Below are 17,076 nucleotides of genomic sequence, written 5' to 3'. Positions count from 1 at the left end.
TTTAATTTTCTACTTATGAATGGGATCATATGGTATTTGACTTTCTCCATCTGACTTATTTCGCTTAAGATAATACCCTCAAGGTCCATCCATGTTGTTGCAAATGGCAAGATTTCATCTTTTTTTTATAGTTGAGTAGTAGTTCATCGTGTATATATACCACATCTTCTTTATCGATTCATCCATCAATGGGCACTTAGGTTGTTTCCAAGTCTTAGCTACTGTGAATAATGTCGCAATGAACATAGGGGTGCATATATCTTTACGCAATAGCGTTTTGATGTTATATGGATAAATACCCAGAAGTGGAATAACTGGATTATATGGTATTTCTATTTTTAATTTTTTGAAATATCTCCATACTGTTTTCCATAGTGGCTGCACCAATTTGCACTCCCACCAGCAGTATATGAGAGTTCCCTTCTCTCCACATCCTCTCCAACACTTGTTTCCTGTCTTGCTAGTTATAGCCATTCTGACGGACATGAGGTGATATCTCATTGTAGTTTTGATTTGCATTTCCTTGATGGATAATGATGTTGAACATCTTTTCATGTGCCTGTTGGCCATCTGTATATCTTCTTTGGAGAAATGTCTGTTCAAGTCTTTTGCCCATTTTTCAATTGGGTTGTTAGTTTATATGCTGTTGAGATGTATTTGTTCTTTATATATTTTAGATATTAACTGCTTATCAGATATATGGTTTCCAAATATCTTCTCCCACTTGTTAGGTTGTCTTTTTGTTTTGTTGATGGTTTCCTTTGTTGTGCAGAAGATTTTTAGTTTGATGTAGTCCCATTTGTTTATTTTTTTCTTTGTTTCCCTTGTCTGGTGAGACGTGGTATTCAAAAGGATGCTGTTAAGACCGATGTTGAAGAGTGTACTGCCTATGTTTTCTTCTAGAAGTTTCATGGTTTCGGGTCTTACGTTCAAGTCTTTAAGCTATTTTAAGTTAATTTTTGTGTATGGTGTAAGATAATGGTCTACTTTCATTCTTTTGCATGTGGCTGTCCAGTTTTACCAACACCATTTATTGAAGAGACTTTCCTCTCTCCATTGTATGTTCTTGGCTCCTTTGTCAAAATTAGCTGTCCATAGACATGTGGGTTTATTTCTGGGCTCTTGATTCTGTTCCATTGATCTGTATGTCTGTTTTTTTGCTGGTACCATGCTGTTCTGATTATTATAGCTTTGTAGTATATTTTGAAATCAGGGAGTATGATACCTCCAGCTTTGCTCTTTTTTGTCAGAATTCCTTCAGCTAGTCAGGGTTGTTTTTTTTGTTCCATATAAATTTTAGGATTCTTTGTTCTATTTCTGTGAAAAATATCATTGGGATTTTGATAGGGATTGCATTGAATCCATAGATTGCTTTAGAAAGTCTGGACATTTTAACTATGTTAATTCTTTCAACCCATGAGCATGGACTATCATTCCATTTCTTTGTGGGATGCAACTTTTGATTACTCATGAGTGGAGTATACCGCTTTATGCTCTTAGCAATGTATGATAGTTCTTATTTCTTTGTATCACTGATAGCATTGTGTACTATTTTTTATATCTTTACTAATTTTATATTTAAGGAATCGCAGAACATTGTTTTGATCTGTACTTTTTTGGTTGTTGAGATGGAGCATTTTTCATATATTTATTGATCATTTGTTTTTCTTCTTTACCAAATTGTCAATTCATATCTTCTTGTTATTTTCTCTCGGGATTCAATTTTTATGTTAATAACTTGTGAAAGCTTTTAGCAAAGACATTGTTCCTATGGATATCATTTATATTGAAAAATTTTCCCCAGTTGTCATTTTCCTTTTCATTAAAGACTTTTTATTATTGTTTCTTGACCTACATGTTTAAGATTTTTCATACTTTAATCAATTATTCTGTTATTTCTTGGTTGGTGCCATTGATATTTTGAGAGAAAGCTCTTCTCCAACCAGATATTATTTAAATATTTACTTATTTTTCATTACCTATTTTACCAATGATTTCCTTGAAAAATTTAACCCATCTTGGGTTTATTTTGGTGTATGGGTGACATAGGGTCTAATTTTTTTTCCTAAGTAGCTGAACATTATTCCAGCATTCTATGGTTCTGTTATACATGTTTGCTTTTGCTGGCAATTTAGGTCATCCAATAACATGATAGAAAATAACATATTCAAATGACTTAAATTATCTGCTTCTAAAGAGTATTAAAATATTTGTTGATGATTTGAAGAAGGTATATTGTCCAGTCTTTGAGGGGAAAATATAAGGCCACTTAAACTCTATTCCTCTCTGATGTAATTGCTATTTGTACCTTCTCATAGTAAGGGGATTAGCCTTCCAGATGCCATTGTGAGAAACTTCCAGTAAGTGCACTTGTGCCCTGAGCGTTCTAATGCTTTCCAACATGACCCCCTTGCCCATCAGTTCACTTTTAGTACAAAGATACTAGAGATACAAGATGAGAGTATGCACATGTCTTTAAGATCTTAAGTTACTCCTACAAGTTATTTCTCTATTGAAAGCAAGGTTTGTAAGCAAGAATACTGGAAGCCATTTCTCCTAACTTGTTTCAAGCATATTATATTTCTATTAAAATCTTTTTTATTATTTTAAGCATTTAAAAAAATCTTTTTATTTTAAGCATTTTTCCCTTAGCTTTATAAATGTGTCCATATAAGTCTAGGAACATAAAATTAACTATCTTCTTGCAATGGGTCAAGTACCCATATCTATGGTTCCATTTTGTTAAAGTAGAGTAGTCCTGGAATAAATGCAATTATTTATTCATTTATATCTATGCCTGTCTGTCTGTCTGTCTATCTATGTGTCTCTTTGTCTATCCAGTGAGATTGAAAATAGCCAAATCTAAGAAGTATAATAAGGAAATCCTAGTACAGTGTCTCTCAGGGAACAGTGAGTCAATAAGCATTTGGTATTTATAGATAATCATTAATCATAAAGATAATGCTCATAAAATAAAGATTTCCTTATGTTTTTATGGTCTCAGATACAAAGAATGTTGATGACTTCTAGAGTGATTTTGGCCCACTTTATAATCTGACGATATCTTCCTCTATCAAATTTTTTCTTCTATACTCTTTTAACTCTCATTTGTAACCCTTTGTTAGTATACCCACTAATAAATGAAATGATCAGTAAGGTTTGGATTCTCTTCCTTTGTTTTATCTTTTTATATCTCTTCTACAATGTGACCTTATAACAACTCAAAATAATATTTGGAAAGGAGAAAAACAACAAAAATATAATTCATAAACTATACTAGAAATATAGTTCCTATATTTCTAGGGACATCTCTAGGGACTTGCCATAAAGAATCAGGTAGAAAAGCAAAAATAAATATTAAATTAGGAAGGAAGATCAAGAGAGACCTGGAGACCGTTGTAGCCCAATTTCTTACAGTTTAGAGCCAGGATCTTATCCTGGGGTCCAGCATTGACTTTGTGATGGGGAAGGAAGGAAGGGAGTGAGTTCCTAAGTACACTAAAACTCAATGCAAAATTTTGGCTATATCTAATTATTTACACTTTGGGGGGAGGTAGAGAGAAGTTTCATAGCTTTAATCACATATTCATAGCAATCTGTGACCACAAAAGGGTGAAGAACTACTGGTATAGAGAAAACAGAGTTATAATAAATAGCAATTTTCTCTTTTGAGCCACGTAAGGACATTAAATTGAAAGAAGCTATTTCTCTTCTTTCCTTCCGTTTGCCCTAATTCTCTCTTTGGTGAATTTAATGTTTTTAGAGTTACTTTGCTAAAACTTGCAGGAATGAGTAGTTCAGAAAATATCTTGAGCTACCTGGACCCACAAACCAACAAAAGGGTGCCACGAATGTTCAGCGTGGTATTTCTGAAGTGGCGGGTAAACAAGACAGAAAACAGCAGGGAGCAGAAGCTCCCTTCTACTCTGGAGCCTATGCTGGGTCCCATCTGCTGGCATTGTCGTTCTGGATGATTAGAAGCCCGATAGGTTTGGCATAAAGAAGTTCTGCTTCCAAACATCGTGGAAAAACTAAAGAATCCCTGAAGGATGTTCAAAGCCTCTACCTAAGTTGGCAAGGGATGAGGACACACAGCAGGAAAGTGAGTCAAAGAAATATATGAGTTGCATTCTCAGATGATCAGATGCCTTGTCCACATGTCTTCTCTCAACAGCCGCTTTTATCGGTTACTTCAGAGAAATGTGGAAAGCTCCCATAATGCACCTCGTGAGTTCTGCCAAACATGTGAAATTCTGGCAGAAGCAGTAAGGGGAAATATGTTCCCCAGTTGGCACTCAGCTTAGGGATAAAGTTTGATGACCATCATATATCTTCTGTCACTTTTTTGCCCTTTCCGTCATAAGATTACAGACTTATATTTAAATCCTGGAATCCATTTTAACCTTCTTAAAAATGTAGGAGTCATTATGTCAAGTATTTTTCAGGTCCTTGCTGTGAACTTTATTTTTACGTTGCTCAATTTCTTTTCAGAAAATATTTTCAGACATTGTAGGTCCTGAGCATCTTTTGCAGATACATTTCTCAAATTAAACTCATATCCGTCTTTCTTTGGCTCTCACCATGACCTTTGATAACTTTAGAATTAAAATCCTATCACTGTGACGCATGTGAAATAAGATGACCAGAGGACAGGTGTAACTGTTTCAGGCTTTCTCAATATCTGGCAAATATATAGTAATATACACAGTCAGATGACTTTGGTAAAGAAAGTATTTCATATTTATAGAATGCTTATGGGGGCACAGCTAGAGTGTTATTTGGGTCCATTACATTTTAATAAAGAGGACTCACTTAAATTCTGGGCCCCAAATCAAAAATTTCAAGAGAGAGCTCTAGTATGGTTTTTAAGTATAAAATGAACACAGCCTTTACACAAAGGCTCTCTCAGAGCAATGAAGAATTTGCTTTTTTCTGTCTTTTTAACTATGATTATAGTTATTTAGAGGTTTTGACTAACTGTGTGATAATTAAACAAGACTAGAACATTGCAGTGGGTGTGGGCTAATGTGATTTCTCAGAGAGGAGAAAGTAAGTAAATTACAAGACTAAACACTAGACACCAGATTTGTAGAATTCTGGATGTAGATGTGGCTTCAGCAAGAACTGACTTCATATTAAATGCATATCTGACTAAAAGATTATATGATGTTTCTATATGATTCTAAACCCAAATGACTGTTTCATCATTTTTATAAACCATTCGCTGGTGACCTTTCTTCCAATTTTGAAATACAGATTCTCCATGTAAGCTAACATGTTATAATAAAGTTAAAAAAAAGAACCCATTGGCTCTGCTAACGTGGGGGAGAAAGAGGGAAGCAATCACCAGAAGCATCATCTTCCTATATAACGTGTATCATTTTTATCACAGAGAGCACAAATGGCAGCAATGTTAGGCCAGTATAATAATATTAAATCCAGTTGTCATCTTAGCTCTATATTTGTCTTCAAGAGTAAGCAAATGAATTTCACAATATTTCATCTCAAGCTGCTCTTAGGTTGTTACATTTGAGGAAAAATAATATTGCAAATAAGACATTTAAGATTTTTGAATGTAAATGTGGTAGGAACAATGTTTCTTAAAAATAGGTTACATAGACAAGAAGAAAGGGATAAAATTATTTTATTGGTTCAACTAAAATGAATAAAATGGAAAGAGATACAAATCTCTAAGAAATTATTCAGTACACCTTAACTGCAATTATAGAGAATTCCACAAAATAAACTTGAAGTAAGAACAAATTTTGTAAGCTTATAGATTACTATTTGAGTTAAGCATTAAGAGCGAGAATTAAAGTTTTTTAGTTCTAAAGATTAAATTTGCAGGTATGCTGTCTGCTAGTATTGAAATAAATTTGTTTCTTAAAAATTGTTTTACTGGATTATGTCAGAAGCAAGGCTTTGTTCCTCGAGGGAGGGTAAGTTCCCTCCTGGGCCCATCAGAATGAAGCTCTCACGGTTCTGCCCTTCAGAGGCTGGGGTGGTCGGTTGTTGTGCTGAATGGGGACGGCCTTACCACCCTCAACATTCGATAGAAGACTGCGGAACTGCGCCAGCTGAGATGAAGGATGGAATATTCAAAGAATCAAAAGTTATTAAAGTTACACAAAGCACTTTATTTCCAGTATAATTAATGCACTGATATTTAGAAAACCAACTTGAGGATTGCAATGATTTCACCAATGGGAAGGGAGAAAGCCAAAAATTCCTCCATGTTTCTTTCAACTAGGCACTGGGCTTAAATTGTCAATGATTGACTGGAATAGAACACCAACGTTCTCACTTGCCAACTGGGGGAGTTTGGATGAGTGACTTATCTGCTTCATGTCTATTTCCATATAGTACCTACTTCATTATGCTGTTGTGAAGATTAAAGCGATTGATACCCGCAAAGCGTTTAGAATGGTGCCTGGTGTATAGCGTGTGCTCAGAGGTGTTATCAGCAGGCTGCATGGCTTGCGCTATAGCTTTGTTATGAGAACTGGCTGACAAAACATATGCAAGGCACCTAGTAAAAGTTGCTTAATCAATGGTAGTTACTATTATCATTATTGTAAACAGTAATTAATGAGATATTTTGTTTGATCTTTAAGAGCTTAAGCTTCAAAAAAGAACAAAAAACTTTTGTCAACTATCAAAGTATGCCAGTCAAGAGCCGCAATTTCTCAAAGTCTTAGCAGAACTTTCAGTGACAGTTTCTTCTTTGTTTCTGAAACTCTTAGGAAGACGTATAACAAGGTTGGATTCTTCCTTTTTTAGGTGAAAAGAATAGTGGGAGTTCTGAATCTCATATATTCTTTTCTACATAAAGTCGAAAAATAGTATTATCATACACTTTTCTTTTTGGTTATTTAACAGACCTATGCCAGAAATGAATTTTTTTCAGTTGGAAGAGAAAATGAACTCCTCAAATTCTAACTGAAATAGTAATCGCCCCCATTAATATAATGAATTGAAATGATATTCCTGCTTTGCAGCCCCAATTCCCACTCATTCACCTCTGATACTCTACCTGTTCTGAGCTGACACTGATGCTCTCCTTATAGACGAGCCAGGTGACACTCTCAAAGAGAGGAGGATGAGTCAGAGAGCCAGGGTAGGTCCAGTAATCCGAGGATGAAGGAAGGAAAATAGAGGGGTCAAAATTTGTGAATGGGGCCTTTTTACCCTGAAAGAAAAAGAAAAGTAATATATTTTATGCCATGATACGAAATACTTATATCATATACATGTATGACATATATGTTATATTATCTTGGTGTGTGTGTACTTACATAATTTTTTTGGTATATATATTATCTTAAGATTTTAGCTGAGAATTTATTCAATTTTTCTACTATATAGTATTTCATAACTGGTGTGTTTGTGGATATAAACAATAAAAGTAGTAGAAGAATGAAAATGTGCTACACTGAAATTTTGACCAAGCAAGCTTCCTCCTTTTTCATTTGGTTGAAGATAAGTAAAGCTTCAAAAATCTTCTTTAAAAGATATTTAATTTCCAATATAATGCATTTATCATTTCTCTAAAAATGATGCCATAGATTGTTCCAGTGGCAAAGATATTTATTGACATGTCTATTAATTATGTTTTAACCTTATTCTATTTATTTCTATTTGCTTTTCTGATTGGTTATTGTTAGTGTATAGGAAACAAACTGATATTTACATGCTAAAATTTTATATAGGTCCAATTTACTAGACTTGTATATTGATTCTGTTTTTTAGCTGATTTTTTTTTTATTTTCCAGGTAGATGTCAATGATTATATCATCTGCATTTGATGATAGTGTTGTCTTTGTTTTTCTAATATTTATCTTAATATGTACTCATTTCTTTCCTTATTTTATTGCATTGAATAGGACATTCATTGCAATGTTCAATTGTGGTGGTCACAGTTATTCCCTGTCTTGTTGTTGATTGAAACGGAAATGCTTCAAATATTTCACTACTAAGTTTAATGTTTGATCCAAGTTTCTAGGTGATATTCTTTATCAAGTTCAATAAGTTTTCAGAGAACTTTCTTCCTTCCTTTCCTTTTTTTTTAACCTCAAGAATGGGCATTTAATTTTATCAAATGCCTTTTAAACATCTAACAAGTTGATGACATGGTTTTTCATCTTTAATTTGTGAATGAAATGAATTATATTAGGAGGTAGTCTAATATCAAACCATCCTTGCATTCCTGGGGTAAACTCTACTAGTTTGGAAGCATTACTCTTTTAATATACTGTTGAGAGTGATTTTCTATAATTAATTTTAAGAGTTCTCTTAGCTATATGCCTAAGAAATATTGGCCTATGATTCCCTTCTTGTGATAGTCTTACCCAGTTTTGATATTAGGTTTTATTAAATTAAATTGATGGGAAGTTTTCTGTCTGTTCCCTCATCTGGGCAGTTCAGTTAACATGGGCTTGATTATTTCTTAAAAGTCTTGTCACTTTACCTCAAAATGGTCTGGGCCTAACATTTTCTTTTAATAGATACATTTTTTTACTATCTTTTCAATTTCTTTTTAGGTTCTCAGTCTATTTTCAACCCCTTTTGAGTCAATTTTCCTCCACATTTTCCTAGAAAATCATCCGTTTTAGCTAAATATTCAAATTTACTGGTATAATGTTATATGAACTTTTCTTTTAACACCTTTACCATATCTTTAATTATGACTCATTTCTTATTTCTAATAATTTTTCTGTATGTGTATCGTTTTCTTTCTTCCATCATCAAACTTGCCAAAAATCTGCTTTTTTTGTTGGTTCTTCCAAAAAATCAACTTTTCATTTTATTGATAAAATTTTACCTTGTATTATTTTTCTTTTTTCTTTTATTAATTTTTGCTTTATTTTCATTAATTATTTCCTTCTATTTTCTTTTCATATGTTATTTTTTATATTCAACTTGAGTTGAGTTTTATACTCAACTTGAGTTGAGTGCTTATTTTTTTATCTTCAGACTTTCTCACTTTATAATACACCAATTTGAAGTTTAATTTTCTCTAGAATTGGCATGAACTAGATTTATTTTTTATAAAAATATCGCAGTTCTCTGTACTGTGAAAGAAAATGACAAATCTCTGACATATGATTTAACTATTTACTATTAAAACAGTAAAGCTAAGGTTAGATCTATCAGAAAATCCATCTTTTTTTAGCTGATAAATGGGAATCATGGTTATCAAGTATTGCATGTTAATGGCATCTCAAAAGAATACTCTTAACTCCTGCATTTTGGAATTCAAAAGAAGTAAAGATATCTTTCTTCATGAACCAAACAAAAAATTACATTTTAGTTGGATATAGTTTTTTTTTTCTTTTGTGATGAAGATCAGCCCTGAGCTAACATCCATGCTAATCCTCCTCTTTTTGCTGAGGGAGACCGGCTCTGAGCTAACATCTATTGCCAATCCTCCTCCCTTTTTTTCACCAAAGCCCCAGTAGATAGTTGCATGTCATAGCTGCACATCCTTCTAGTTGCTGTATGTGGGACACGGCCTCAGCATGGCCGGAGAAGCGGTGTGTCGGTGCGTGCCCAGGATCCGAACCCAGGCCGCCAGTAATGGAGCATGGGCACTTAACCGCTAAGCCACGGGGCTGGCCCGGATGTAGTTTTTAAAGCAAATTTGAATGGCTATGTAACCTGTTTTTCTATAGGCTTCATCCTGCTCAAATAAACAATAAATATGAAAAACAAAAAAACAAAACAAAACAAATCCCCGAGTCAGAGACCTTCCCAGAAGCAAGCAATAGCTAAGTAGTATCTTGAGTGGTACCTTTTGCTCCAGCCTTCCCACTCCCCACTTCAAATATGTAATTAAATGATTTCTGAAGTTCTGTGGATTCTTCTTCTCTGGTTTAAACTAACATTTAGTCTATTTACCTTAGTTTTAACTGCATTTAGGGCATCAAGTACTTTCTGCAGTTTTGGGTTTGCCTGACCAACCTGGAGATTAAAAGAAATAAAGTGTGAGATAAAAATTGTTATCAAATCAAACTCTGTTTAGCTAAAAAATTTTTCAATTAAAAACAGCAACTGAAGAGAGGTAAAGTACTTTATCTGTGCTTTAGGAGAGCAAATTTTGCTGGTATATGTCTTTGTGGGCCTTTGTACTCTGTAAATCATTCCTAACGTGTAACCACAGATACAGTTGGCAAATGTTCAAGACATACAATTCAAACTCCAGGAATTGAGCAAAACTGTGATACAGCAATAAACTTCTTCCTTTTGGTCTGCTCTATTAGTTACAATCAGTACAGTGTATGGCATGCGTATTATAGAGGCTCAATAAAAGTTCACTAGAATTACTATAATTCTGAATGCTAGTCACCCAAGTATACTCAGTTTAATAGCAATTTCCCTACACAACTCTTCAGGGACTCTCCAATAGAGGACGTAAGCAGCATTTGCCATGTCAAAGATCAACTGAATTTTCTTTATGGAACAACACCCTCTTAATATTTCTTTCCTGATGAAACATTAAATTGATAAATTCCTGTACCTATGAGGTAGGAAGTTTAGAGGAAAGGGAATTTGAAAGCACTGGAAAATAGAAATTCCTCCCCACCTCCAATGCCTTCCCATTCCATTCCTACCTAAAACTTTCTTCTCTCTTCAAGGGGGAAAAGCCTAGGGAAAACAAAGCAACAAAGTACTAGGGAGTTGTTTGTCTACCTGTAGTCATTAGTAGAGTGGGAACTTTCCAAAAAGAAAGACTCAAACATCTCTTTGCCTTATTTCATCCTATTTTGAGCTCTAATTGGTAAGAGATAGTGTTAGCTGAGCTCTGTAACTCACCTTCATCAAAACACCAATAATTGCCAAACCATCAGCCTGTGAGATGGCTTCAGCACGGCTGGAGTACTTTGCAGAATTCCAGTGGACCAGGTGAAGCTAAAAGTGATAACGTGGTTAATTAGTTATTTATACCAGTGTGAAGACAAAAAGTAGGTAGGTATGAGTAGTAGGTATGAGTTACCTTGTTAATATAGGAAGATGTGTCTTGGCTTAGATAGATAAAACTTATTGAATCTTTATCCAGTGGATAGGAAGGGCTACGTTCTCACTCTTAAGAGGGGTTGCAAATCCTGGCACCAGTACGTAAAATTTCTTTTCCCACAATATTGTAACTTTACAATACTACCGTAACTGTATTACAATACAATTGAATACAGTGTTACTCCTCTTTTTAAAACATCTCTCTTTGGTATGAAAAGATCAGGAAATCTGACTAACTAGTTTTAGGAAAAACAATTTTCTCTCTCATGAAGTATGTCTCAGTAACTTTATGAGAAGGGGTTCCTGGAGTATCTGGGAGTCTTAGCCAAGGACGGATTCTCTTGAGCACATCCAGGCACCTCTCAGAACAACATCTCCAGCCTAACTCCCTCTGAATCTCAGATATATCTAAGTACGTACCCATGTCTTCTTGATTTCCTTTTGATGTCTCTAGGCGGATGTCTAATAGGTATCTCAAACTTAACGTGGCCAAAATAGAACTCTTGATTTCCTCCTTGCCAAACCTGTCTCAAAAGTACCACCATCCACCTAATTGCTCAATTAAAAAGTACAACAGTTATCATTCATTCTTACTTCTCCCCACTATCAACATCCAGTTCTTCAGCACATCGCATAGATTATACCTCTTCACTCGGTTCACAACTTTGAACATTTTCATTAGCTGCTGATTTTATCTGGAGTGTCCCTCCCCACAACCTTTCAGTGGCAGGCTTTTGTCTTGAATTAGAGTTGAACTAAAAAGCCACTCCTCCAAGAATCCTTTTCTGACCACCCAGTGTCAAGTGCACATCTGCACTTCCTCATGGCACTCGAAATCAAATCACTTCCCTCCACACCTCTTATCTAATCTCTCTCTCCCTGTGTCTTCCACCGCTCTCTTCCATTCTCCTACTCCCATCACATGTTGAACTTTATGGCTAAGTGTCTCTCATCTCTAGCCTGGGTCATTTTTATTTTTCTCAAATTAGATAAGAAGAGTGCTGATTTAGATTTCTTAGATGCCACTAAATATCCTTCCAAAAAGAGAATATGAATTTAGGTTCCCAACTCATTTGATTTTAGTCAACTTCAATTTTGTGAGGGAGAAATGGAAAAAATACTTAATGGATTTCTGCAGCATTGAAAATTGTTAACCAAGCTTTACAATGTAGCATAAAGCAAGTTACATTTGTGTATATTTCCCAATCCTCTATCAAAATTAAAAATGCACATGTCCTGTAAGCTAGCAGTCACTCTTGCAAAAATCTGCCTTACATAATTGTTTTCACTAGTGCCTAAGATGTATGGACAGACATATTTGTTGCAACATTGTTTGGTAAAAGCAAAAAAAAAAAAAAAACAATGGAACAGAAAGCAGAAGGCACTGTAATTGTCCACCAGTAGAGGCCAGGTTAATAAATTCTGATATATTCACACAACTGAAATGCTATACAGACATTAAAAGAATGAAGTGAAATTAAACCTACTGATTTGGAAAAATGATCATGATAAATTGGTAAGTGGGAAAAAAAAAGCAAGTTGCAAAACTAAGTGTATTACAAATTCATTTTATAAAAGTAAGATGGATAAATCAACTTGTCTATATGGGTACATATGTATTATATATTCACACACGTAAAGAGCAAAAATTTTTCCCTTTGAATCTCCCAGTCCCTCTGTTGACAGTTTGATACAAATATTCCCAATTTTTCTATGGATATACAGACAAAATGTCTTGTAATGGATCACAAACTTCCACGTGAGGGCAAGTCAAGAGGCTGAAGGTTGGTGGCTGCAGCCAAGGATCCTCAGATCTCATCTAGGTATATGTTACTCTCTTGGACCATTCCTATGATTAAATTTGCACTCTCAGTAGAGTCTTATTGAAGTGTTCCAGCCTGGCCACACCTACACCACTGGTGTGTCCAAACTTGAACATTTGAACAAGAAGGGAGTGCTGGTGTGTTCCATGTGGGGTCAGAGCTTTGAACGAGAGCAGCACCTCCCTTGGAGGCTAGCCTGATGTCAAGGTAATAGTTTTTGAGGCATCCTGAAGGGAAAGACGATTCTTGGGCTGAGGAGTTCAGCTCCAAGGTCAGCTGCCTCTTTCATTTGAACAAATACCCTCTATTGCCAAACACAGAGTGTCTGTGTTTGATTTTAAGGGAGCCTTGGAGTTCCTTACAGGGACCAGAACGTTCATTCCTTTGGAGCCATTATAATGGTGTCTTATGTACTAAGGAAGTTGTTTCTGGGAGTCCTCTCTGTAATTCTCTCTCACTTCCTGGGTTACATTACCTCTGCAGAATATTTGACTCCATCCACTGTGTGCTCAGAACCATAGTCATCCGTGCTGCCCCAGTGGAAATGGAACTGGCAGAGCCTGTAGCTGTCAGAGAGAGGACCGCCTTTCAGCACTAGAAGGAAGAAGGAGCTGCGGTTAGCCTCAGGATCAGAAGTTCCAGTTTATCTGTGCATTTACTATAAACCAACACTAAACTGGGTTATTGTTGTGAGTGCCATCGAGTCGATTCTGACTTCTAGTGACCCATGTACAGCAGAGCGGAACCCTGCCCAGTCTTTTTGCACCATCCTCTCACCTTCCAGCGCTGTATCAGACAATGCTCCGCTGCTATTCACAGGGTTTTCATGGCCAATTTTTTTCGGAAGTGGGTGGCCAGGTCTTTCTTCCTAGTCTGTCTTAGTCTGGAAGCTCCACTGAAACCTGTCCCCATGGGTGACCCTGCTAGTATTTGAAATCCCAGTGGCAGAGCTTTCAGCATCACACAACATGCAGCAGCCACAATATGACAAGTGACAGAGGGGTAGAATGGTTAGATCCCTGATTGGGAAAAGAACCAGGACCGCCGTGGTGAGAGCACCAAATCTCAACCACTAGACCAAATTGGGTTGAGTAAAAATGAAAGAAACGCTACCACCAAAGTTTCCATCTTGTTGGTTTCTTCGCACATCCACGATGATGATGAATGGCATTCGTGTGTATGGATCATCCCCGACTGTGGCATTGAGTTATACACAATTCTCAGCACATGAGCTGTAATTTTACCTTTTTCTGCCACCAAGAAAGCACACTGGAAGTTGAGTGAATTCTATGATTACAGGGCTTTCCTTGAACCTGCTTTAATTTGCAAGTTTATTCATTCCTTCTCTCAACAAAGACTGTATATAGACAGTATACATCAAGATCTTTAGTAATTTATTTTGAGTAACAAATTATTCATCACATACGATGTAACTGATCAAGACACAACAGTGTATCTTGACAGCTTTGTTGAGAATCCCTGGCCAGGGACCAAGAGAAAGTGCCAGTGGGGCAGTGGGATCACTTTAAAAATTTTAACATTGAATGACCATGTTGTTTCAGAGCATCTACCCAACCATATGATTAATTAAACATACATAATACTAGACCTAACCTAATAGTAACAATGGACATAGCCCCAAGGTGCCTAAAATTTAGGCTCAGAACCTTGTAGGAGAGTGCAAAAACAAGTTTTGCCTATTAAACCAGTAGAGCTGTCTTATGGAACTGTCATTTAGTAAATTATTCAGTAAACATTTATGAAAATCTTATTATGTATCAGGAAATGTCTAGATTCTGGGGTACGAAGACAAGTCAGTCACTACAGTCTAGTAGGGGAGGGGAAGATAGACATGTATATCTATGCACAGAATTTTTCCATGCAAGATTTATGCAAGACTCATTTTCTTACTGGTACCCAAGCACTTCACAATTATGGAGCCATTTTTCTGGCCACAAAAAATAAATATATTCTTCAGCCCATTCCTCTTCCCTACTGTGGTCCTGCACCATCATCCCAATTAGAAAATTTTTGCCTTTGAGTTTTTATATTCATTACGATGGTTCATTAGACCTTTTTGGAAAAATACTGTTTATTCAGAGACTGTGAAGTGAGCATAAAGATACTGGAAACCATGAGAGACCGGATGGTGTCATTGAGAAGGAGAAGAATTGAAAAAAGAGACAGTTGATGATGATTCCAAAAATCATCTTTACCACTTGGGAGTTTTCCAGAAGTCCAAGATCATAGATTACAGCAATGTTACACATGTACACAAAAGACTGAGGATGAATGTTTGTGTTTCTTAAAGTCCAGTTGTTTTAATTTCCCCAGCAGTGTCAAAGAAAAATATCAGACGGGTCTGTTGGCTCACCTGATCGGTCATCACTGTCCTCGAAGTTTACATGGAAGGAATGTCCCACGTTGACAATCTCTTTAGCTGTGGCTGGATTGTAGGAGACACTGAAACTTTTTAGGGAGGGGTCATGTTTGGTTTCACTGGTTTTAATGTCGATAGGAGATTGTTTACTTCCATTTGCGATGGGGTACAGCTTGACCCATTGTTCAGGACCTACCAGGACAAACATATGCATACAATCAAAACTTGACCAAATGCTTGATTCCAAGTTTTAGGAGTATAACTAACTGCTCGCTTATTAGATTAGGATTTATTCAGGTATCTTAAGTGATATTCTGTTTAAGTTAATGAAAATTCAATGTTTGAGAATATCCCTTTTCTATACTATACTATAAAATAGTGTACTTGTCAGAATGAGTCATATACTCATAGTCTATGGGATCAGACTATAAATATTTTAGTATGAGCACTAGATTTCAAATATATATATATTTGGAGAGAGAGAGATTGAGAGGGAGAGAGAGGAAGGGATAGAGGATACGTTTTGCAGGCAACACACCCCAAGGGACAACTGCTAAGAACACATGCAGAGCCGTTATAATTGTTCAAGTCAGGCAACTCAAACCATTAACCTGTGACAGTACAGTGGCTTGCAATGCTCGAGACTTCTTTTATTGGAAAAGGAAATAAGCTATTATTTTGATTTACACGAACAGAAGAACTCTTACCATTAGGGCCATCGTATCCCCAGTCGGAACTTGCCATGATCTTCTACTTAGTTTCCTTTTTCTGAAAACAAAGATGAAACCTGGAATAACTGACTGCAAGGGAGCATGCAGTAGAGAGCAGACAGCACCGCTTGGGTATTTATAGGAAACTTCCCTGCCTTTAATAGGCCAAGATTTCATCATCTCTATCAGGAAGTATACATATACGTAAAAAAAAGGTGTTGTAAAAAAATCCCACAAGGGTTAAGTCAGTTCCAATTGTTTTATTTTCTTATATTGCAAAAGAGAAATATCAAAATCTTAGGTTTTATAAAACCTAGCCCTGTTTCTCTCATGTTAGTAGAAGATATGGCAGAATATTACCGTATATGATTCTTTGGATTTCCTGAATTAAAAATGACTCTGCGCACTTGAGATTTCCAACTTGACCCTTGCTGGATACTTTAGCAATATTAGCAACGGTAATGTAGTAAGGAGAATAATTTGCACGTTTTCAGACTGATTGGAACTAGTTTCATGATGCTAATTTAAAATCAGATAAAATTACTAATTTTTTAAAATATGTTATTCATAATGGTACATTTCATGGACACACAAGATGGAAATAAAGTCCTTCATTTTAGAGAAATATTAGAATTTATAAATGAGATTTTATTAATATTAAAGTTAAATATGGTCCAATATTTATTTTCCACATCAAATACAGGTCTACTGGAATGAAACCTTTCTTTTGTATAGTTCTATACAATTTATAAAGTACTTTCAGATTATTTTATATCATCACCACCACACATAAAAATCCTGTAAAGCAAGAATTATCATTTTGTAATTGAGAAATGTTGAGAGACTTCACAACTAGCAAGAAGCCAAGAAGCCAAGACTTCAGCCTCGAAGTCCAGTTGCTTTCTTCACTGTACCTCCACCGAGCCACACTGTGAGGTGAGTGACATCTTAATTCTCCTTTCAAGACCACAATTCTCTTAAGCCCAATTTAAGTCTGGACCACGTGAGAATTGCCACCTGTTGAGTGATGAGAAGATCCATAGGACTTTTCAAGGAGGCAAAGAAGACTGATTAGGATGTGTCAGACCCTGGCTATGTCCACATTTTCAAGGCTCTAAACGTGCTCGAAAGAAATGCAACCAGAAAAATA

General features: G+C 35.8%; 1 protein-coding gene across 2 annotated transcripts; it reads right to left on the bottom strand.

Moving 5' to 3' along the window:
• Positions 1 to 5,960: 5,960 nt before the first annotated feature.
• Positions 5,961 to 15,960, bottom strand: CA1 (carbonic anhydrase 1). Of its 2 annotated transcripts, XM_014795839.2 has the most exons (7): positions 15,924 to 15,960; positions 15,211 to 15,408; positions 13,312 to 13,430; positions 10,813 to 10,908; positions 9,898 to 9,960; positions 7,034 to 7,189; positions 5,961 to 6,077 (listed from the first exon to the last, which is right to left on the bottom strand). In XM_014795839.2, exons 1-7 carry the CDS (start codon positions 15,958 to 15,960, stop codon positions 5,961 to 5,963), a joined length of 786 nt encoding a protein of 261 aa, XP_014651325.1. The 2 variants fall into 2 exon arrangements, with proteins under 2 accessions (XP_014651325.1, XP_087276714.1); XM_087420588.1 differs by lacking the exon at positions 15,211 to 15,408.
• Positions 15,961 to 17,076: the final 1,116 nt, after the last annotated feature.

This window comes from Ceratotherium simum, chromosome 31 (genome assembly GCF_057802395.1).
Source record: "Ceratotherium simum simum isolate JZ-2026a chromosome 31, ASM5780239v1, whole genome shotgun sequence".
Classification (NCBI taxonomy): Eukaryota; Metazoa; Chordata; class Mammalia; order Perissodactyla; family Rhinocerotidae; genus Ceratotherium; species Ceratotherium simum.
This window is presented reverse-complemented; position numbering and strand designations above follow the sequence as displayed.